Source organism: Sus scrofa, chromosome 6, assembly GCF_054392235.1.
Source record: "Sus scrofa isolate SSC_HxYL_T2T_F1_AM1 chromosome 6, Sscrofa_HxYL_maternal_Yorkshire_Landrace_v2.0, whole genome shotgun sequence".
Classification (NCBI taxonomy): Eukaryota; Metazoa; Chordata; class Mammalia; order Artiodactyla; family Suidae; genus Sus; species Sus scrofa.
In genome coordinates this window covers 133336842-133360857 of record NC_139388.1, presented here as the reverse complement: position 1 = coordinate 133360857, position 24016 = coordinate 133336842, and the positions used below count along the sequence as shown (strand labels likewise).

General features: G+C 43.1%; 1 protein-coding gene across 9 annotated transcripts in view; it reads right to left on the bottom strand.

Annotated features, from left to right (window-relative positions):
- Positions 1-14623: 14623 nt before the first annotated feature.
- Positions 14624-24016, bottom strand: part of MCOLN2 (mucolipin TRP cation channel 2) — a 59886-nt gene continuing 50493 nt past the window's right edge. For 5 of the 9 annotated variants that reach the window (XR_014807897.1, XR_002345107.2, XR_014807898.1 and 2 more), the window contains 3 exons: positions 19658-19864; positions 18312-18694; positions 14624-15686 (listed from right to left, as the gene is read on the bottom strand). Coding sequence is in view for 4 of the 9 variants with exons in the window: in XM_013988837.3 (XP_013844291.1) it covers positions 15650-15686; positions 18312-18433; positions 19658-19864 (366 nt within the window). In the remaining 5 variants the exon portion in view is untranslated. The remainder of the gene's footprint in view (positions 15687-18311; positions 18695-19657; positions 19865-24016) is intronic. The other 4 variants (XM_013988837.3, XM_003127906.5, XM_084964576.1 and 1 more) reach the window with 1 other exon arrangement.

The following is a 24016-nucleotide window of genomic DNA, read 5'->3' as shown; positions in this document are numbered from 1 at the left end:
ATTACTAATCTGTAATCTGTTATTAGACTAATAACATCTCTCAAAACAAGAGACCAAAAGAGTAGAACACCATTACTATTTAATTTAATTTCCAGCTAAAGAGTTACATATTGACAACTGAACATATGAAATAAAGATTTTTTTTTCAAATGAAGACAGACTTGACAAAAGACCTACTAGAGAAAAAAGGAAATTAAACCCAAAAAGAGGAAGTGGCTTGCAAAAAGCATTTTACTAAGGTAAGTGGTAAAAATATGAGGAAATCTAAATAAACATTCTCCGTACAAGACAATAAGTAAAAATAACAATTAGGGAGTTCCTGTCATGGCTCAGTGGTTAACGAATCTGACTAGGAACCATGAGGTTGCAGGTTTGATCTCTGGCCTTGCTCAGTGGGTTAAGGATCTGGGGTTGCCGTGAGCTGTGGTGTAGGTCACCGGCTTGGATCCCGCATTGCTGTGGCTCTGGAATAGGCTGGCAGCTACAGCTCCAATTAGACCCCTAGCCTGGGAACCTCCATATGCCGCAGGAAGCGGCCCTAGAAAAGGCAAAAAGACAAAAAAAAAAAAAAAAAAAAAAAGCGAAATAGAAGAGAATAGAGAAAAACTCCATTAATCTAAAAGAAAGAAAGAAGGAAAAAAATTATGAAAAACACAAATTACAATTGAAGTACATCCAAATATATTTGTTGTCACAGCAATATAAACAAAATAAACTATTCAGTTTAAACACAGATGCTGTGATTGAGCCAACAAATCCAGTTACATGCTTTTTGAATGAAAAATATTGTCATAATGATGAGAAATATATACTAAGCAAAGCTTAACCAAAAGAAAGCCTGTGTAACTCCAACAATACCAAACAAAAGAGACCTTAAGACAAAAAGTGTTATTTGAGATAAAGATAATTACCACATACATAAAAGGAATTATTCTTCAAGAAACTACTTTGCTCAAAAAGCACAGATTTGTCTATAAAATTGTTTTTTCCTAATTTCCAGTGCAACCTTTAGAGAAATAGTCCAAGTGGAGAAAATAATAATAACCCCTTTTATCTCACCTCCCAAATAAGTTAGATCTAGAATTAATAATTTTGATTATTTTATCTCTCCTTTTAAATTAACCCCGGGGCAATCTAAAAAGGTTTTAAGCTGCTTACAATTTTCAGCAATGTCAAAAGAAAAGGAAATCATGTTGAGTGCTTGTATTACTTTATTTATTAAATCCTTATTGCAAAGAGCAGCAAAAGGAACTACAGATTTTAGCGAGAGTTCTCTGCAGGTTGGGACACTAACTCCAGTGTATCAGCAATTATATTAAATATTAAAAATTATAAAAGAAATGAAAATTTCCAGGGAGAACAGTAGGTAGTTTCAAAAGTGAGTTCCTCTTATGCCAGGTTTCAGAATCATTTCTTATAATTTCTTTAATTAGCTTTAGTTTTTCTGTTTGTAGAAGAATATACTTTTTCCATATATAAAATAAGGGGTAATAAAACGCTCTAACTAGTGTGAGGTGATTGTGAGAAAAAAACTAAATACTGTATGTGAAAACCCTTTGTGAACTTTCTAGTACTGTATAAATGTAAGGTATTATTAGGAATCTGTGGTCCTAAAATGGATTAAGAAGCTTTACCCACCATTTCTTTTCTTTTCTTTTTTGGCTGGGCCTGAGGCATGTGAAAGTTCCTGAGCCGAGAATCAAACCCATGCCACAGCAGTAACCAGAGCCACAGAAGTGACAATGCCTGATCCTTAATCCCTTGAGCCACCAGGGAACTCCCTGCCCACCATTTCTTGAACATGCCTGTAAAATCTCAATTGTTGTCATGCTTCATTTAGTCTTTCTGTGTGTGTGTGTGTGTGTGTGTGTGTGTGTGTGTGTGTGTGTGTCTTTTGTCTTTGTAGGGCTGCACCCTCGGCACATGGAGGTTCCCAGGCTAGGGGTTGAATCAGAGCTGTGGCCACCAGCCTAGGCCACAGCCACAGCAACACAGATCCAAGCCATGTCTGTGACCTACACCACAGCTCATGGCAATGCCGGATCCTGAACCCACTGAGTGAGGCAGGGGATTGAACCCGCAACCTCATGGTTCCCAGTCAGATTTGTTTCTGCTGCACCATTATGGGGACTATTCAGTCTTTAAGAGCAAAACTATTCCTGTTTATAAAGTTTATACATATGAGTAAATCATGGCCCAGTAAAATAATCTTCATCTTTCACCTTTTTCTCACTGGAAACTCACACACTGGTGTTAACATGTATACCAAAGAGACAGAAAATTCATTTCAGTGTTTAGGGCACAGAAATTTTTTTTTTTCAACTTACTTTTGATCTTGGGCTTTATTTTGTCAATAAATGTCTTTTTCTTAGTAGTCGGTTTTGTAATCTTGTAAGCCTGATTAGAATGTCTGATCCACTCCTCTTATTTAGGTAACCCTGAATTCTTCAGATGGAGAACATGAGTCTGGCCAAAAAAAAAAAAAAAAAAAAAAAAAAGTAATCAAAACTGTAGTGAAGAGGGGATGAGATGGAATTGGCAGTGGATATGATACAGCAATGCTCCCTCCCACCTTCTCCTTCTGTCAAGTCCAGAGATCCACACAACTTTATGTGCAAGAAGACTAAGTGCTCTGGAGGTGAGCACACCTGTCAAAGCTGGGAGCTGGGTGAACAAAGGCAAGTTCCCCATTCCTCCAAGCCTCCACTTTCCCACATATAATATGAAAAAATGAAATAGGGGTAAGAAAGTCTACCTCATAGGGTCTTCAATCCACAACTCAGCCCATCTGCTTACACACCTCAGGAGATCAGGGCCTCTTTGAAATCTCCTACCAAGACCTCTGGCCCTCATACTTGGTCTTTAACTACTTGTTCTCAGCCCCTGCAGAGGGTCTATCAATGTAGAAGTATTCAGTTGACTCTACTGTCTTTGTAAGCATCCCTCTCCCCATATCATCTAAACGCCTGAATCATCTTGAATCATTGCACCTGCAACGGCATTCCCAACCACCAGAATGCATTTCCAGGTCATTGGGAATGAAACCTTTGGCAACTGGCCACTGCCGTGTATTGGGGGCTCTGCGTTGGCCCACCTACCATTCAGGATGATGTTCTCTTCACCCGCAATGGATGAGTTAACCAGTCCCAAATGTCCATCTTACCACCTGTTTTCAGTCACCTCTTTCAATATCGCTTTGTGTTAGTCCAGACCCTCCATGAGACAGATGCCAAGACAAGATGGGTAAGGCAAGAGAACTGGGGGGAGAGGGGCTGTGAGGGAAGAGGGAGAGTGAGCCAGAGGAGGAAGGGAGGGCTGTCAGACAACGCCCTTCTGACCTCATGAGGGAAAAGGAAAAGAGGAGTGTGGAGTAGGAGGGTCTTAGATGCAGCCCAGTTCTAAGAGGAATTTTGCCAGGCTGATGGGGAGTCCACGAGACAGGTCCCTGTCTAGCAGGAATGAGACTGCCTTATGGTCATTTCGGTGTTCACACACTGGTCAGAGAAGTCAGTGGAAAGTGGGGTCTCCATGGAGGTGGATTCTGGGCGCAGCACCTGGGACAGTTGTCACTTAGGCTCCTCATAGCAGGAGGTCTGAGCTGTGCATTTCTAGGGCCACTACAATGATGGAGGAACTGGACCTTTAAAGGGTGGTCACACTAGATATCGGCCATAAAGAGGACACCAATATCACGTGCTTCTAGACATGATGCCCTGAGGAGGACACTACCAGTGCTTCTGAGGTATTCCTGCCAGAAACTTATAACCTATATCTAATCACCAAATCCAGAGTAAGGGATTCTATGCAAAATAAGGACCAGTGTTCTTCAAAAATCTCAGTGTCAAGAAAGACAAAGAAAATCTGAGTAAATATTCTAGATGAAAGGAAACTAAGGAGGTATAACTTCTAAATTCAGTAGTGACCCAGGATGGGATTCTGTGCCGGAGTGGAAAGAATGCTGTAAAGAATATGTTTGGGACAATTGATAAAATTGGATTATGGATTACAGATTTTGTAAAACATTGGATCAATGTTAAATTTCCTGAATTTGCTCATCTTACCATGATTATATAGGAGATTATTCTTTTAAAATTAAAAAAATGTATTTTTATTTATTTCTTCATTGGGGGGGGGGGCATACCCATGGCATATAGAAATTCCCAGGCTTGGCGTTGAATTGGAGCTGCAGCTGCTGGCCTACACCACAGCCACAGCAATGTGGGACCCAAGCCTCATCTGCGACCTACACCACAGCTCATGGAAATGCCAGATTCTTAACCCACTGAGCAAAGCCAGGGATAGAACCTACATTCTCGTGGATACGAGTTGGATTCGTTACTGCTGAGCCACGATGGGAAGTCTTAAAATTTCTTTAATTTTTAATTTAATTTTTTTTTTTTTTTTGGTCTTTTCTAGGGCTGCACTCGTGGCATACAGAGGTTCCCAGGCTAGGAGTCTAAGCAGAGCTGTAGCCACCGGCCTAAGCCAGAGCCACAGCAACGCCAGATCCGAGCCACGTCTGCAACCTACACCACAGACCACAGCTCATGGCAACGCCGGATCCTTAACCCAGTGAGTGAGACCAGGGATTGAACCCGAAACCTCATGGTTCGTGGTTGGATTCATTAACCACTGAGCCATGACAGGAACTCCCTTAATTTTTTTTTTTTTTCGTCTTTTTGTCCTTTGTTGTTGCTGTTGTTGCTATTTCTTGGGCCGCTCCCGCGGCATATGGAGGTTCCCAGGCTAGGGGTCCAATTGGAGCTGTAGCCACCGGCCTACGCCAGAGCCACAGCAACGCGGGATCCAAGCCGCATCTGCAACCTACACCACAGCTCACGGCAACGCCGGACCGTTAACCCACTGAGCAAGGGCAGGGACCGAACCCGCAACCTCATGGTTCCTAGTCGGATTCGTTAACCACTGCGCCACGACGGGAACTCCTAATTTAATTTTTATATTATTTTTTTCTTTTTTGGCCACCCCATGGCATATGGAGTTCCCAGACTAGGGGATCCGAGCCACGGTTTCAATGTATGCCACAGCTACAGCAACACTGGATCCTTTAACCCACTGTACCGGTCTGAGTATCAAACCTTCGTCCTGGCACCATAGAGACATGGCTGATCCTGTTGTGCTACAGTGGGAACTCCTATTTTTTTATTTTTTATTAAAGTACAGTTGATTTACAACTTGTGCCAATTTCTGCTGTACAGCAAACTGACTCAGTCACACATGTACATACATTTTTTAAAATATTTTTTTCCATCATGGTCTGTCTCAGGAGAGTAGATACAGTTGCATGTGCTGTAAAATAGGAACTTATTGTCTATCCATTCTAAATGTAATTGTAAGAGACTTTTCTTGATCTTAGGAAATATACCCTGAAGTCTTAAGGCATAAAATGGCATAATATATACAATCATCTCTCAAATGGTTTAGAAAAATAAATTATATAAATTAGAGAGACAGAATATGAAGGGCATTTTCCAAAAGGCAGGCCAATTGAGATGTGCAGACAACTACAGACTTTGTCAATGATCAAGTACTGCAACGAGGCATGAAAAGTACATGAGTGATATTAAAGCACGTTTTATCACTGACTCTCCTGGCGTCCGGCCAGTGAGATAGAAGAGGTGCTGGGTCAAAGAGGTTTGATGGGGTGGCTCTCTTTTTTCAATCTCAACTGTATGGTGATTCATTACCGCACATGCTACCCCAGTGGATGCAATTATCTCTTATCTTCATTTTTTTTTAAGAGCTAGTTGGGCACGGTAGTTGTATTTTGTCTTTGATCCGTTAATCAGTACTGCCATCCTGCTTTACATAAATGGGGCTGGAGGGAGGGGATCAATTTGCTGGTGTGCAATTCAAGCTGTAGAAATATTAAAATAAATACTGGGTCAAGAAGGGCACACCCAGACAACTGAGATGTCCCTATCAAGGGCTGATTTTCACAATTCTTATACACACAAAAAACCAGGATTTTTTAAAATTATACTTGAAATACAATATTGTGCCAATTTCTACTGTATAGCAAAGTGACTCAGTTACATAACATATCACACTGTTTTTTATATTCTTTTCCAGCACAGAAAAAAACAAGATTACAACTTTAATTTTTATCTCCATTCACTCAGTGTGTCCAGTTTATCCCTTTTGAAGCTTTCTCACATCTATTATCTCTTAGACATTACATCAGCCTTGTGAGCTAGCCAGCTCTTAAGATGGGCTTCCTCAGTCTGAGTCCCAGCTCTGCTGGTTACTGCTGTGTGACCTTGTATGAGTTACTTAACCTCTCTCTATTCTCAATTTTATTATCCCTGTATTACAGATGATAATTCTGAGGTTGAAGCATCTTTTGACAACTTGTTTAAATCACCTGGCATTTACTGAAGTACTGAGAACTACTGTGGGGCTCTCAACTCCTCTGAAAAATACAGATTACTTTCCATTAGCACCAGCATTATGTGAATTCAAGGAATGTTGTTTAACAGGGTGTTGTTTTCTCATTAAGGATGTTAAACATTTTTTCTGCCATTCAGTTCTATTTAGTAGGCATTGTTTAGATAGCAGACAGAAGACAGGAAAGAAGGGAGAGGATTTGTGGGTCAAAATTTTGGGGTTTTTTTTGTTTTTGCTTTTTGCTTTTTAGGGCTGTATCTGTGGCACATGGAAATTCCCAGGCTAGGGGTTGAGTCATAGCTACAGCTGCTGCTCTACACCACAGCCACAGCAATGGCCAGATCCAAGCCATGTCTGTGATCTACACCATAGCTCTTGATAACGCCAGAGTCTCAACCTACTGAGCAGGGCCAGGGATTGAACATGCATCCTCATGGAGACTAGTCGGATTCATTTCCACTGCACCACAATGGGAACTCCAAAAGCTTTGGCTTTGAAGCCAAGCCCTGCAACCTAATCTGTTCTCAGTTTTCTCTTTAATAAAATGGAAATCCTGATATGTAAGCAGTAAGTCCGTTGGGATGAGTAGCAATAACATGTATACAGGAGTTCCTATCGTGGCTCAGCAGAAATGAATCTGACTAGCATTCATGAGGACACAAGTTCGATCCCTGGCCTTGCTCAGTGGGTTAATGATCCAGTATTACCGTGAGCTCTGGTGCAGGTTGCAGATGCAGCTCAGATCCCTCGTTGCTGTGGCTGTGGCGTAGGCCAGCAGCTACAGCTCCAATTTGACCCCTAGCCTGGGAACGTCCTTTCTTTGTAGTAAATCTATCTGATTTTTCTTTTATGATTTATTTGCAGCTTTAAATTCAGAAAGCCCTTCTCTACTTCTTGGGTCAGATCAGTATTCATCTAGATTTCTCTAGTTCTTTTAACAGGCTTAATTTTTCACATTTAAATCTTTAATCCATTGGAATTTATTTGGCACATGGTTGCAAAGAATTATCTTTTTAAGAAATATTCCTGACGATGCTGGTGGATAAGACTAACTCATTCATCTTGTACCCATTTCTATCTCCACAACTTACCCTCTAAGCTGCCTGCTGTGAACACGAACAGCTATTCTTTGAAATGCCGCATGGGGAAGAAATATATATATATCTATCTATGGGTTTTTATTCCATGGAGTTTCTTCATTTTTAATGCAGAATAATAAATGTCAACACCTCTGTCTCAAATGTGGAAACTTGGACAGAATATTTTGCATAAGGGCTACAGGTTAGGTCCTCCCTAACCCCAGAGAAAAGTGGGAGAGAGGTCAGGTCCCATCATCACCCATTAGTCACAACTACACCTGCACCCAAATGTCCCTCATCTGTCTGTCATCTCTTCCCATGTTATCGTCTTTTTCCAGGTGGACTATGGAGGCATTTATGCAAAGGAGAGAAAAGTCTAATAGAAGTGCTTGTTGTGGCTCAGTGGTAACAAACCCGACTAGTGTCCAGGAAGATGCAAGTGGATCCCTGGCCTCGCTCAGTGGGTTAAGGATCTGGCATTGTTGTGAGCTCTGGTGTAGTTCACAGGTGTGTCTTGGATCTGGCATTGTTGTGGCTGTGATGTAGGCTGGCAGCTGCAGCTCCGATTGGACCCCTAGCCTGGGAACTTCCAAATGCTGCAGGTCTTGCCCTAAAAAAAAAAAAAAAAAGTCCAGTGGAAGAATCATCCCTGATCCACCCATCCTTTCCTCAGTCCACTACTACAGTTCCTTAAATACTGTTCCAGGAGCTTGACTTCTCAAGAAAAAACATGGAGAGCGGTCTCCATGTAAGTGTGGCTGGAAACTCCAATGCATTTTCCCCAGAGATTAGGCTTGGGGTGGGTGGCCTCACCTCCAGGAACACTTGTGGACATGGTTGTTCACCCACCTAGTATCTTGCTACTCATCCAGCACCTCAAGGTTATGATTTGGCTCTCTGAGCATGCTGAAAGAGTGACTCTCTAGGGGCCTGAGCCAGGCTGCCCACTGTGCCCCTCAGGGTGGTCAGTCTGCAAGTCTTCCAGAGTTCTCTCTCACCACCCAGCCTAACTCCCCTGACCTCCTGCTGTAAGAGGTAAGGAAACCCCAACAGTGTTCCTGCCCCCAGACCTTCTCCTTGTTCCATGAATTAAGGAAAGGTTGAGTTTTCCATCTCTGGTCCTCACAAGCTGAGTTTGCTGGAGGAGGTAGACCTTGGAAGAAGGCATGACTGTCAGTGGCCTTGGCATAAACCACTGACCTTCTCTGTGGGGGTCTGGAAGGAAATAGTTCACCCAGGCATTTGTATACTCCCTGTTTAACTCATCTGTGACACAGAAGCCATGCCACCCTCTCTACCCTGGTCCCCCTTCCCAGTCTCAGGCTGTCTGGGCCCAGGAATATTCCTCCATCATGACTACGTTGAGCACAAACCTCTAAATCAAGGCAGTGGGGGAGAACACCATGCAGTCCCTCCTCAGAGCCCCTTAGGCAGTTCACTCCTGTTCCCTAAGTTCAGCCTCCCTGCGCACCCCACACATACAGCCCCAGCATCCAGGCAAACACCTCCCAGCACTTACCTGTGACACCTCCCTTTCCCAGGGGGCCACACTCCCTCTGACTTTTGTGATCCCACATCCAAGTCTTGAAGGTAGTCATGGGGAGGGGGGAAGGAATATGGAAACTTCAGAAAGTCTGTGCAACGTAACCTGAAGAGTATGGACACTGCTGACAGAGCTGTCAGATTGGCTCTGTGAGTGGTCACACACACAAGTCTTGCCACCTTTGCAGGCACAAACTGTGTCTGGCCAAGGTCAGTGTGTGTGTGTGTGTGTGTGTGTGTGTGTGTGTGTGTGTGTGTGTGTGTGTGTGTGTGTGTGTAGGGTAAGTGGGAAGGGATGAATGCAGAAACAAAGCCTTAGATAAGCTTCTTTTAAATATGTGGGAAGGAGAAATACCATGTGATTAGAAATGTGCATTCAACCTACTCATCCTAATTAATATACTTATCAATAATAGAAGTTATGAAAAGAGATCCTCCTTCTAAATGCATAGTCTAAAAGCACAAACTCCTGTGAAAATGACAGGATATTTAGCAGATAAATCTTTTAATAAAGAAAAAATATACATATGGATAGATAAAACATACATATGAGAGCTGGTATCATCCTTAGAGATCGTTTTTAGGCAAATTTCTCACTGTGGGTATTTGGGTTTTTTTGAGTTTAACTATGAGGTAATAGCATTAATTTTGGCGGGGGGGAACTGTAGTAGCTTTGTAACCGATTTCCCTGCTTATCTGAGACAGCACCCCAATCCATTTTTCACAGCCGTGTAGCTCCCAGATCTAAAGCCCTCCCTAGGTCTTTGTCACTTCTCCAGTCTTGTCTTCTCATTTTCTTCAACATGTGACCTACCTTCTGACCACCTCAAAACAGTTTCCCTGGGTTTTCTGGCTGGGTTCTCTCTCAGATGTCCAAGACTTTGCCACACAATTTCTTTTATCCAGAAAGCCCTCTATCCCCACCCCACACCATGGCCATCTGGTCAAATAACATGTATCTTTCAAGTCTCAGTTCTAGGATTGTCTATTTCTTAAGAGGTCTTCATTTACACTACAGGCAGGCTGGAGCCACTGCCATTCTGCTCTCATAGGGTACCACGCGTGACCTTGTGTCATCCTTGCTTTGCACATGTTTGTCTTTCCCACCAGACACCAAACTTCGCGAGGGCAGGAAACATGTCATTCACTCCTTGCATCCTTAGTACTTAGCACAGTGTTGGAAATCGACAAACATGTATTGAGGTAAAGTCTTTAATAGCATCACCATTTTCCATCTCTATACAAAATTTTCTAACGTTTCTCAAAATTAATGGTTCTTATCACTTCCATTCTTTGTCATCTAGGAAACATTCATGTGTCTTAGCTAAGTCTACCTTTCAAACCCCCAAGCTAGAGAAGATGAAATATTGATAGCAGCTCCCTGATTTTTTTCCCAAGGCAGCCAAGAGCTAAGACCCAACGCACTGTCCTGTTATCGCAGATAACGTATGCAGGATGACACAAATGCATGATGATCGGTCTGAAAGGCATTATAAATACTGTCTCCTTCTGTAGCCCCGATGTGGCAGGCTTGCAAGTGAGGACGTAAATTCATTTTGTCAACGCAAACATTTCTCTTGGGGGACATTGGCCCAACCTCAGGGAGAGAGTAATGACCACGGCCCACCGGCAGCGGGAGATGAGTAATTTACAGCGGCTAGGCAATTAGTATTGCTGGAAAAAAATTGCTTTCATTTAAAATTCTCTTTAAACCATATGCATCATGGCTCACGGGATAATTTATGTATCATTAGAAACTAAGGAACATATATCACACTAACAAATTGTCTTTCCCATCCGCCACAGCCAATAGCTCCCAGGGGTCTTTAAGAAGTCAGAGTTTTGCTGTCCTTGTTACATAAGGTAGTGTGGAAATATTCCTGTGTACACATTTATCTTCTCATTCACTCTCTGATTTCCTGGTAGAGACAGATGGCAAGAGAAACATCGGCCATCATTTTCACCCACTGGTTTGCAGGCATATTTGCTTGTAAATGAGCCCAGCATAGAACAGCCATGAGTTATATTGTTTTCCTCAACAACCTGAGTGTCTATATTGAGATGTGGTTCATCTTGAAGTCTTCCCATTGCTGCTATGTTATTTTCTCCAACAGGTAGCTTGTTAAACAATTCTATGTGTTGCCATTCAAACGTGGCTTGTTAAAAGCAAATGGCTATAAAGAGCTTGGAGAGATTGCTCAACTGTCCAGTGGGTGGAGCAGGTCCCAAAGGACTTTGCCCAGCAAGGTTGGAGGTCGTATGGCCGTTGGGCAAACATGATCAAGTTTAGAAGAACTACCCAAAGTTGATTCTCTGTCAGGGAAAATCATGGAGTGGAAAATTAGAAAATGGGGCTCTTCAATGCAGGTTCAATCCCTGGCCTTGCTTGGTGGATTAAGGATCCGGCATCAGGGCATAGGTTGCAGATGTGGCTTGGATCTGGCATTGCTGTGGCGTGGGCTGGCAGCTGCAGTTCCAATTCGACCCCTACCCCCAGAATTTCCATAGGCTGCAGATGCAGCCCTAAAAAAAAAAAAAGACGAGGAAAATGAGTCTCTTCATTGATGAGGGGAAATTGTGAGCAGCGCAGCTCCAGCCTGCCAGTGTGACATAGAAATGACATTGGCCACTATCACCAAGCACAGTTTAATCTGTGAAAAAAACTGTGGGGTAGGAAGCAGCTCCACAGCCACTAATTTGCAAGGACAGAGACTGAGAAAGGTGGTGCATCAAAAAGTCTTTTAAAAAGCCATTCCCACTCCGCTTCACTCTTTCCCTTTGCTAAATTTCAATTTTTTTGAGAAAAAGTACAATGCTGGGATTGTACTTTTTTTTTTTTATTTTTGTAAAGGCCATGCTTTAATCATTGAGTTAATCACTGAGTTATATGGTCCAGTCATCCAAATTTGCTACATCCCTTGTGGGGCCCTTCTTTTAAAAAATATTGTGAATTGCGAGACTGTGAGGAAAGCGCAGTAAACCAAGAGTGTATTCAGATATCTGGAATTGAATAATCGCTAAGCATCACAGCTCTTTATACTGGCAGGAGCATTCTGTGTCCGAGACTATGTTCAGAAATCATATTTTTCCCAGTGACTCTAGGGCCCCTGAACATCAGTGATAGTGCTGGGCTAATTTTACCAGGAGGCCCTCCAGCACTACAGGGTGATGGGCTGTATATCAAAAGCCTGGGCCGCTCAGTTTTCCAGATCTGAAGGGAGGGCGGGAGGGTCAGGCATCTCCCCCCACATTGTTACGATAAGGACCCTCAGCTGGGGTTGGGGGCGGTGACTAGAATCTCTTGAAGACCTTTCCCTAAATTCCCTTTCTCACCTCTACATTTACCACCTCAGATCAGCAATACCTGGCCCATACTTCACACTTAGGGGACAAATTTGGTTAAGGCAGGGAGCTTCTAGCTGAGAATGGAGGGTCTCGCCCGGGTTCAAGGACTGTGGATTTAGGAGGCTTGTACACCTCGGGGACAGTTAACGTCCCATCAGGATTGACAGCCTTGTTCCCCCCCCCCCCCCAGGGCAGGGTGTTTAGACTATTCAGGTCCACGAGCTTCTCCACAACTGTGGGTGAGCATCAGACTTAATTGGTCATTGCCTCCACGACAGGCCTGGATGAGGGTGTCTCCTTGCTTAAAGGCCTAACAAAGTCCACCACAAGTGGGTGGTGAGCATGCTTCAAAGTAAAGATCTTCCTGGCTGGCTCAGGTGATAGATGTGTATCTTTGTAGCCTCTGCAAGAAAGTCTGCTTGAAGGTCTAGTACTCGTCAAACATTTACAAGCCATGGCCTGCTCTATTCAACTCATTTAATACTTACAATTTCCCTTTACAGATGAGGAAACCAAGGTCACTTTACAGATGACCTTTCCAAGGAAACTCGGGTAGTAGGAGGACAGGCTCTGAGGCAGGCTAAATGTCTTAACATCTTCACTGCTCCATGACCCCATGGGACCCACTTAGGGACATGGCAGAAAATCAGAAGTAAAGAATGGCTCAAGTTTCAGTTCAATGCCAGGCTTTTCATGAGTTCTCCAATTTAAATGCCCATCCCACAGCTTGTTGATCTTTGTCATTGTCACTGAGAAGCAGAAATTTACTTGCTCAGGACCCCCAAGGTACCAGGTAAGCTGGGATTTTAACTCTGTCTCCATGTCCCCCACCACCATGCTCTTTTCCACCTGGATCCCAAGTCATCCAGCCTCAGGATGTTACAACTAGCTTTGGGGTAGTCACTGCCAGCTGAGGTATGTTCTATAAGAATTGGGGATCCCCTCATGAAACCAGCAGGCAAAAGGAATAAGTCTCCTAACTTTCACAGTGAGCTCTCCAAGTGGAGGCCTAGGAGAGGAGAGAAAATGGTTTGTCCCAGAGGTGGCTATTAGCAGAGTTACGAGAAAACATTGTTCACTAGAGGTCAAAGAGATAATACAGTTGGTAAAGTGACAATTGTTTACAATTATTAAAAAGAGAGAAAACAATGTTTCCACAGGTACAAGGTAACCTTGAAAAAGATTTTTCTTCCTGAAAGTGTTTTTGTCCAGCTTGAGGGAAAAGAAATCAAAGGGAACGTGAAAGCCAGTAAAAGGAAGACATGGGCATGGGGGACCACCATTCATCTTTGACTCGAATGGTAGTCACAGCTGCAGATTATGTAAAAGGCATGGAGAGCAATTCTATTCAGAGACAAACTATGTACTGGGGGCACACTCAGAGGTGAAGAAGGGATCTAACTACGTACTGATGCCAGAGTCATGGCAATGACCCTAGAATAACCACAGGTGAAATGGATCTTAATTTAAAAGTTGAATATAATTCTTGACATTTTTTGTCAGTCAAGAAATTTGTAACAAAAAAGAAAATTTTACCAAGGTATTTTTTGTATAGACATGAGTCACTTTTTCAGACTTTCATGGTATTAACTGGAAGATTTTCCTAGCATAGACCAGGGACGAGGCGGTAGGGGTAGGACACCAGAAAGTCTCTGGTAGGGGATTTAGGGGGCAAGGGGGGCACAGGGAGCCCTGGGATGAAGGTCTTGCTCAATTCAAACCCTATTCTTCACAATACATTTAAGATAGTTGACTCCTAAGAAAGCTCACCTATGAAATAAATCAGTGCATGAAGTTATCTTAATCTCAAGTCATTATCATAAATAACTTACTGAATAACTTCTATATACTAGTCCCTATTTTCCCCTTTCACTGCTTTTAAGAAAGTGAGAAATCCCCTTTGGAGACCAGATAGTTGATAGAGATGTGATCTGAATTTTTTCACTAGGTAGATGTTAAGAGAGAGTACATTTTAAAAAACAGTAGTAGCTCCAGATGTTATGATAAAATACATTTGATTTATTTGGGAAAAAAATACCATCTTTCCTTGCTTGACAAGGGTAAATCCCCACCACAGAGGACTTAAATGTTAAAATGAATGACCACTACTGCAGTGTAATGTCCTCATGTCATGTGTGTACAGTCAACAATTAGCATAAGTGACAAGGTGTCCAAATAACTCTGTTTCCACTGACTTTGCCAACATGTTTTCATATCGTGAAGACGAACACAGGAAAACAGGCCAAGAAATGTTCATTGGAAGAGGTCCTTTTATTGATTTAAGTGTAATCTTTAAGTGGTTTAATAGTTCTTCAGCTTTGAGTATCTAAATTGGTATTGCAACCAATTTCATTTTTGTGTAGACCGTGAATCCACACATGCCTTTTAACCCAAGAATCACTTTTTTTTTTTTAAGAATCACTTTTAAGACAAACCCTTATTTGGTGATAAACTTACATCCTTTTTTTTTTTTTTTTAATGGCAGCACACTTGGCATGTGAAAGTTCTCAAGCCAGGGATTGAATTTGAGCTGCACCTGAAACTGGCACTGCAGCTGTATCTTTAACCTATCATGCCAGACTGGGGATTCCTCACCTCTATAGTGACCTGAGCTGCTGCAGTTGGATTCTTAATTCACTGTGCCACAGTGGGAACTCCAAAACTCATGTCTTTATTTATTTTTTTGTTTTTTTGTTTGTTTGTTTGATTTTGTCTTTTTAGGGCCACACCCTTGGCATATGGAAGTTCCCAGGCTAGGGGTTGAATTGGAGCTGCAGATGTTGGCCTACACCACAGCCAGAGCAACTCCAGATCTGAGCCGCATCTGCAACCTACACCACAGCTCATGGCAACACCAAATCCTTAACCCACCGAACGGGGCCAGGAATCACACCCACATCCTCATGGACAGTAGTCAGGTTCATTACTGCTAAGCCAACACAGGGAACTCCTAAACTCACATTTTTAAACTCACATTTTTCGCACACTCTGAAATGTGATTTTTTTTTCATCCCAAATTTGTGATGTCATAAATTAAAAGACTAGGACAAAATTTCACTGTCACTGCTCTATGAGTAGTTAACTGTGGTCTATTCTTCATCATCCAAATTTATAAAAAGGAACTTTGGAACTTTAGGTCTATTCAGCCAGCTGACAGTCCTCTTTCCCACTCCACAATCAGTATTTTTGGAAGTGCTGGTCCACACAAATCGGGGTCCCTCTGCATTTTCAGTCAACGTGAGGAGACCTGAAGCTTGATTATCTTCAGCAGAAGAATTTTAGTTAACAAGTATCAAGTGGTCATCACTTCCATTCCTATAACAGAAAGGGGGAGAAAGAAGGAGAAAAGAGAAGAGTGACTTAAAAATCTTGGAGATGGACTAGGAATACATATACTCTACCATTTAGGCATACGTAGGCTATTGACATGCTGAGTGTAACATATAAGAGGAATAAAAACTTAAGAAGAATAATTGACATTAGTTCCCTTTTAACGAGATGCTTTCAAAATTTTGAGGAGCCATCTCCCCTCTGCCTGCCTTCGACAAAGCCTCAGTGGCTAGAAGAGCAGATTTTCCTCTTCTGCTCTGGTAGACAGGAGGGAGGTTAACCCTGCATCTGTTCCACCATGAACATCTTTTCAAAGAACCACATCACACTAGAACTGGAAGAGGCTGCAGAGGCCATCAGTTCCACTCTGACGTCAGAGGAACCAAGAGGTGTAGGAAAGGTCATGGGACACATTTGATAACTTCAGGGTCCCAGTAAAAATCCAAGTGTTCCGACTGCCAGGCCAGAGGCTCTGCCAACTATTCGAGGGATAATCAATCTGTGGTGGTTGCTGGATGGCTTGGTTGAAAAAGAACAGCCCAGCCACGCTCCATGGGGTGCAGAGCTGTGAGAGCTGAACATCACAGGCACTGTGGAAGGGCCCAGATGCTGATACCACGGATGTCCTTACTCCCCAGGTTCCCCCAGTGAGGTCTTTCTCTAATGCATACTCTCTGTTCATCACCTTTCTCAATTTTATTCTGTTCTTGGGGCTCTAGCTGTATCCAAGCTAGTACGTCCAAGCGTATTTAAGTTTTTGATGATTTCAAAGCCATCGCTTGTTCCAAGACCCCAGTACAAAGCGTTTCCTCCATCAGGGCCTAAAAGCCTCACTTACTCTCTGCAGGGTCCATTTAGAATCCCCCTCGGTTCCAGGCTTTGATTTGATTATTGGGCTAAAACTGATCTAGCTGGCTTCCCCATGACCATCTTGGGTAACAGACACTTCTGCTTTTCTTTTTGATATCCTCTCCCCCCCAAAAAAATTTTTCAACATCCTAGTTCCTCTTCACTTGATTTTCTCTGGTGGACTCTCCTGTTTCATTTAATTCTTTCATTTCTCACAATGGGACATCATCCTTTGCATCAGGCCTTTTCTCACCAGCCTTTAGCACGTCTTAGAAAAAATTGTCTGCTGATGTTGCTTTATTCTTCTCACCACTCAGACCCAATCTTATCAATTTGTCTTCCAGTCCACTCCTTAGAGCTTTCACTCCCTCCATATGGCTGCCCAAGAAAACATTTGACAGCCTCCTAGGGCTTTTTGTGGCACAAGCTGAGGTCTAAAAATCAAACACCAAAAACCTATCAGTTACTTTTCAGAATTCACAACTATATTCTCGAATTTTATACATATATATATATATTTTTTTTTCTTTACAGTTAACTACACCTTAGAGAAGCAACTTTGACTTTCCCTATATAAGGTGCCTCTTAGGAGACAGCTGCCTATTAAGAAAATTAATTTCCCTTTATCCTGGCTTCCATGGCAACAATTTAAGGCTCTGAGAGGATAAAATGTGATTTTAAAAACTTAACTCTTCTCAGAAGACCTCATTTCATATTTATCAAACATTCTTTGGAAATGCTCAGTCATACCAATTCAAATCCCAAGGTTTGGTATGAACTAATTAACAGAAAATACATCCTGTGATTTTAAGTAGCAATTACGTTCTCCATCTTCCTTTAGGATTATGGTTTAGAGAATCCTTCTCTTGCAGTTAACAACTCCCACCCCTGACTTCAGATGAAAACAGTTAAGAAAATGATCCTCATCTGACCCCCACTCCAGTCCCCAAGCTACCACGTGGAGGCTTTGCCACTGAGGTCCAGACCATTTCTTTTTTTTTTTTTTTTTTTTTTTGTCTTTTTGGCATTTTTTTGGGCTGTTCCCGCGGCATATGGAGGTTCCCAGGCTAGGGGTCTAATCGGAGCTGTAGTTGCCAGCCTACGCCAGAGCCACAGCAACGCAGGATCCGAGCCGCATCTGCGACCTACACCACAGCTCATGGCAACGCCGGATCATTAACCCACTGAGCAAGGGCAGGGATCGAACCTGCAACCTCATGGTTCCTAGTCGGATTCGTTAACCACTGCGCCACGACGGGAACTCCCAGACCATTTCTGTAGGTGCACTGATGAATGGCGAGCAAAGAGCAGTTGGTCAATGAGGACCTACAGACTTGTGCTTCTAGCCAAGGACACATAAAGCATCCTCTCAAAAAGGCTTCCTGCTCTGCTCAAGAAAGGTTATTTGTACCAGGACTGTGAAAAGGGGAAAACACCTTTGGTGTTCCCAGAGCTCCATTTCTGAACAGAAGGGCTCGGACTTCTTCCTTTGACCAACTCACCCTCTTGACTTCAGGGACATAGTTCATGCCTTCTCATAACAGACTTCTAACAGTCCCAAGAGATTTCAACCATGCCATGTAGCTTTACACCTTATTTCATGAGAGACAATTGCAGTGGGAAGAAAGCAAGGAGGGCTGCATGATTTCTCACAGTCAGCTGGTTTCTGAGGGAGCGTTCCACTCTTGGGAACACTCTTTGTTAAGGCAGCAGAGCCTCTCATTCTGGGAGCATAGAGACCTGACTAAACACAATACTGACCTCCTCAGACAGCAGATGCGGGGCAGGAATGCCGATGACTCTTGCTGACACTTCTCTTTGCTACTACACTCCTTCAGGAATTCCTGAAGATCCGTGGCAGGAAACCCATTCTTTTGGTATTTCTTGAAAAAGTACATGGTGTTGTTACCTTATGCATGCAGCTGAGAAATCGCTCCCTTTGTCAACAAACCAAACCCACCTCCGATAAAAGAAAATGCCCCCACGTAGCGAGCTCAGATCCAAGAACTGATATTAACAATGATCAATCAATTTGTCAGTCCCTTGAAGGTCAAGCCAGGGCCACCATGGAAACAGAGAGCCATCCAGAGGAAAACGCCAGAAAGCAAGCCATGGTGGGGTGGGGAGTGGGGGTGGGAGGGCGCCTGTTAATAAAAGGAGTAAAGGAAATAGTCAGAAGTCTATAGTGAGGTAGAAGACAGTAGGTTCCTCCAAGCAGACACAAAGACCCTGAGAGACCCCTCTCCTCTCGCTTTGTGAGGTTACCCACCAGGTCACCAAGGTTTGGCACACTCACAGGCACACTGCCACATCAAGGACAGGCACCTACGGTGAGGAGCCCTGCTCCTCCTCCCATGCCCAGCCCCGCTGCAGAGCCAATGGCACATTCCCATAGGAACTTGCATCTTCCCCCGAACAAAATGCCCAGGAGTATCGCCAGTGGACTGGCTGCTTCTGAGTTAGTCTGAGCAAGTTTCAAGAAGAGGACAACACCCCCTGGTTGCTCAGACACCTGCCCCCAAACAGGATTTTTCCAAGCCTGACCATCTGCTGTGAAAAGCTCTCCGGGGGGCAACAGAGCTTCCTTCAAGCTAGAGATCAGTTCATGGGATCCAGTCTGAAAGGACACAGGACCCCTAGGTGGCAGGAAGGGAGGAAGACAAACAGCCACAAAAGCTTTCGAAATTTAAAGGACGCCTGCACCACATGAGCGGCACCCAGTGTTTGAGGCGTGCCATTACCTGGGAACAGAATGATGGTGGTCACCTCTTATCACCGAAACTTATTACTCAGAGTCTAAGTTCCGGACAGGCAGGTCCCCTGTCAGTGCTGAAACCGACAGCCCAACTGCCTGATTTACCAACCTCAGCCAGTCCTTTCTCTTCCCCACCTCCAAACCAATCCACCTTGACCTGGATGCCAGGGACAATGTCCTAAATGCGTATTTAACATTAACCTCCAGCATCTCAAAAAGTTTCTTTTCTACACAACCTCAGAATAAGTAAAACCATAGTATTTTAAGTAAGCAACATTATAGTGTTTTCCTATGCTGATCCATACAGAATTTGCCATTATTTTTGAGGCAGGAAATAATGATAACTGCTTACCTTAATGGTGTCATAAGAGTCTGTAATAAGTGCAATGAAAAGACTGAGAATCATATATATAAAGAGGCTGATGAAGGAGTATAAATACAGGCGACTGAACAGCCACACCAAGAGGCTCTTCTGCTGGATGTGGGCAAAGGTTGCATACATGTCATCACCGTTGACCAGGGAGAACAGACACTCAGCAACTGTGTTCAGCTTTTCGAACTACAGGGGGTGGAATGGGGGAGAGACCAAAATTAGTTTTTGAGATCTATTAGCCAAAGAAGCAGGGACATATCTAGCTGGCTGGTTCTTTTGGCGACGTAGTCGCCATTGTCCTTATTACTGACATTCACAAAGGCCACTAGAATGTGGGCAAGTGTTATTCAAGTCTCCTCTGGTGCTTGGGTTGTGGGATGGAAATCCTGTGAAATTGGATTGTGATGATCATTATACAACTACAGATGTGATAAAAAATTAAAATATCAAATAAAAAAAACCCCAAAAAACACAAAAGTCTCCTCCATACTCACAAAGATCATCTCTTGACACTTCCCTCAATTTTGTGATCATAAAATCTAACAATTTTGGATCCAGATTTTTCTTTCTACATCCTCTCATGTTATTCATACTTGGAGAGCACTTGTTACACAACAGTGTTAGATTTAACTCTTATCCCAATGATGTTTGCTCTTATAAAGGACAATGCCATGACCATTTCTCGGCAGAGTGTGTTTTCCTGTTATTGGGTCTAAGTGATTAACTTTTTTTTTCCTTTGTTCTCTTAAGGCTGCATATAGAAGTTCCCAGGCTAGGGGTTGAATTGGAGCTACAGCTGCCAGCCTACCTCACAGCCACAGCAATGCCAGATCTGAGCCACGTCTGTGACCCACACCACAGCTCAGAGCAACGCCAGATCCCTCACCCACTGAGCGAAGCCAGGATCAAACCTGTGTCCTCATGGATACTGGTCAGGTTCGTAACTGCTGAGCCATGACAGAACTCCCTAAGTGATTAGCATTTTTAAGGCTACAGTTTGTCAAACTGCTTTCTAAGGAACTGCACCTTAGAAAGGTGGAAGAGTAAAGATACAGGCTCAAAAAAATTGTGTTAGATGAATGGTCTCCCAGTAGCCTTTCCAACTATGGGTCCGGCTGATTTTAGAGCCTTAAAAACTAAAGATTGCCAGATGTGGGAAAGTGCATTAAGATAAACAATCATGGCTTGTGCCTTCCGAGCCCTCCCCAGTGAACAGTGGACAGGCAATCACCAAGTGACAGAAAAAAGCCCTGTGGTAGAGCTGGGAGGGCTGCCTGTGAAAAATGGTCCTCAGAACTCAGGCCTAAAGGCTGAGGAGTTCACCCGTGAGAGGGTGAGAAGGGATTGGCTCAGTGACGATGGGGGAATTGGGGCTGAGCTGAGGAAGCTGCCAGAGAGGCAAACCTGTGCCATGCTTGTCTGGGCTTCTACACACTTCAAGCTAATCCAGGCCTTTGCTGGAAACTAATGAAAACTTCAGCCAGAGGAGGGACAGGATATGATCCATGTTTCTGAAGGTTGACTGTGGCATGCAAAGATCTCCTAGAATGGGAAAGGCCCAGGGGCTGAGATGCCAGCGAGCATGAACATATGAATGCAGGATCTCAAGGAATCCAGGGGACACAGGAGGAAGGAAGGAAGTCCGGGAAGGGATGAGGGTGAGGGGAGGGGCCTGGAAAGGACTTGGTTCTAGAAAAGGCAAGTTTGAGAGGCTGGTGGACATGGGGACAGGAGACAATTAGCTGTGGGCTGACAGAACACCTGGACAGCGCTGGGGGGCGGGAGCTGAGCAGGGGCTGGCATGGAACACCCTGGGATCCTGCAGCGGCTACCCTGGCTTCTGAGGTTGACAGCCACATCTACTACATGCAAACAGCAGGTGCTTAGTAAACAAATATTTCTAGGGCCAGAGGCTTAAACATTAGATGGATGTGAAAAGCTTCTATCTAAAGAATGATAATGACTTAATAGGCAAAAAGCAATATAGTTTTCAGAAATGCAGATGGAACGAGTTACTATAGCCTTTTGAACCAGTTCTGCCCTTATCGGTGGGGGCTTGTCTGACCACTAAGTCGGTGAGTGTGGCTTGGGGACAGCCAAGTCTCTGACAAATGTCTCTGGGACATCTCCATCTCTAGTTAGGAGTCATGCTACTAACTACATGCAACACAATCAATAAAACCTCCCACCATTGTAATCCAGAAAATGGGCTTTCCTTCCAAAGCTCCCTATTTCTATTAGTGATTCTGATCTCCTACTGTAGAAACTTTATTCCAAAACCATCAAGTGCCTAAAACTGTCTATTCAGTTGATGTATCTTCCTCGCTCTACAACCAGATATGGTCCATCTGTTACTGACCCCTCTTTCTAATCCACTCTGAACAGTCAACACACTTAACACCTTCAAGGAAGGTGTCTCCACTCCAACTTCTTCAGCCTCCAGTCCAAGCTGAAGCAAAATCTTTAAAATCTTGGATAAGAAAGTCCAAGCTGAAGCTTCAGAGAACAGAGCCTTCAGATCATTTCTCTAGCTTAACAATATACACAAGCTGGCTGCAAAGTAAAAATCCAAATCGAGAAGGTTGGAATAAGTTCCTCCTTCATGTGGCCTCATTCCATCCCTTCAACAGCAGGATTAGTATCCCATGCTTGCCACCTCTCACAACGCCCAGCCCACTCCTCCATCTTTACATCATGGGGTTTATTCTCCTCATCTGGTATGTTTGTCATCTTCTCTGTGTCTGATTAAGCCAACACCAAAGAGCTACTGCAAAGTCTACTTCTATTGCAAAGTCTGCTTCCAGACAGACTGCCCTGGTAGCTCTAGTTTGTTCTCTGTATCAGTAAGAACCACCGAGTAAATGACTGGTTAATCTTCTGATTGTTTTCTACACATTTCTTCATACCCTAGCCAACTAGCAAACACCAGGTCCTACCCTCCCTGCTCCATGCCTGTAACCGAGGGAGAATACAAAATGGTATCCCAAATAAGAAGCATGACTTTGGCTTTGCTGCATCAGCAATACTTCTGAAGAACTGGACTAAAGTCACTCTCCATGGAGCCCTGGAGGGAATATCCATTTGAACAAATCATTTAATAATATGCAGATTATTGAACAGTAAGACAGGCAGTTCCCAGAATAAATATTTTCCATCTCCACCACTAGCCTTAAGACAATGAAGTTCAAGCTGGTTTCTATGAATATCAATTACAACTCTGACAGAACAATTACTAATTCATATTTCTCAGTTTCTTTTAGAATTTGCCAATTTTTTTTCTCTAGTGTCAAGAGCCCTACCAGTCTGTGCTTCAGGTTCCAGAACTTCAAGCTGGTGGAAACACAGCAAATTCATCCCTTAGTTTCCTGTGCAGTTACTTTGAATCAGTATAGACACAATACCTGTCTCAACATTGTTTTTCACCTCCCTCTTCTCTATGCACATGAGATTTATTTTGACCCACCAAAAAGTTAAAACAGTGCCCCAGTAAGGCAAGCGATTGGTACATCCTATCATTCTGCACCGCAAGAAATGGCTATCAATCAGTTTCGCCTCATTCCATCCCTTCAACAGCAGGATTAGTATCCCATGCTTGCCACCTCTCACAACGCCCAGCCCACTCCTCCATCTTTACATCATGGGGTTTATTCTCCTCATCTGGTATGTTTGTCATCTTCTCTGTGTCTGATTAAGCCAACACCAAAGAGCTATTGCAAAGTCTACTTCTATTGCAACGTCTACTTCCGACAGACTGCCCTGGTAGCTTCTAGCTATAGTAGAAGTGAACTTTAAAAATACCCAAGGTGGAGAACAGCATGGAGGTTCCTTAAGAAACTAAAAATAGACTACAGAATTACCATATGATCCAGCAATCTCACTCCTGGGCATATACCTGGAAAAGGCAAAAACTCTAACCCAAAAAGATACACGCATCTCAAAGTTCACAGCAATACTGTTTACAATAGCCAAGCCATGGAAGCAACCAAAGTGTCCATCAACAGATGAATGGATAAAGATATGGTATATACATATACAAAGGAATATATACACTACTCAGCCTTAAAAAAGGATGAAATTATGCCATATGTAGTAACATGGATAGACCTAAGTGATGTCAGCCAGATAAAGACAGGTATTATATGATTATCACTTATATGTGGAACTAAAAAAATGGTACAAATGAACTTATTTACAAAACAGAAATAGACTCACTGATGTAGAAAACAAACTTAGAGTTACCAAAGGGAATGAGGAACAAATTTGGAATTAACAGATACACACTAGTATATATAAATTAGATAAATAACAAGGACCTACTATATAGCACAGACAACTCTA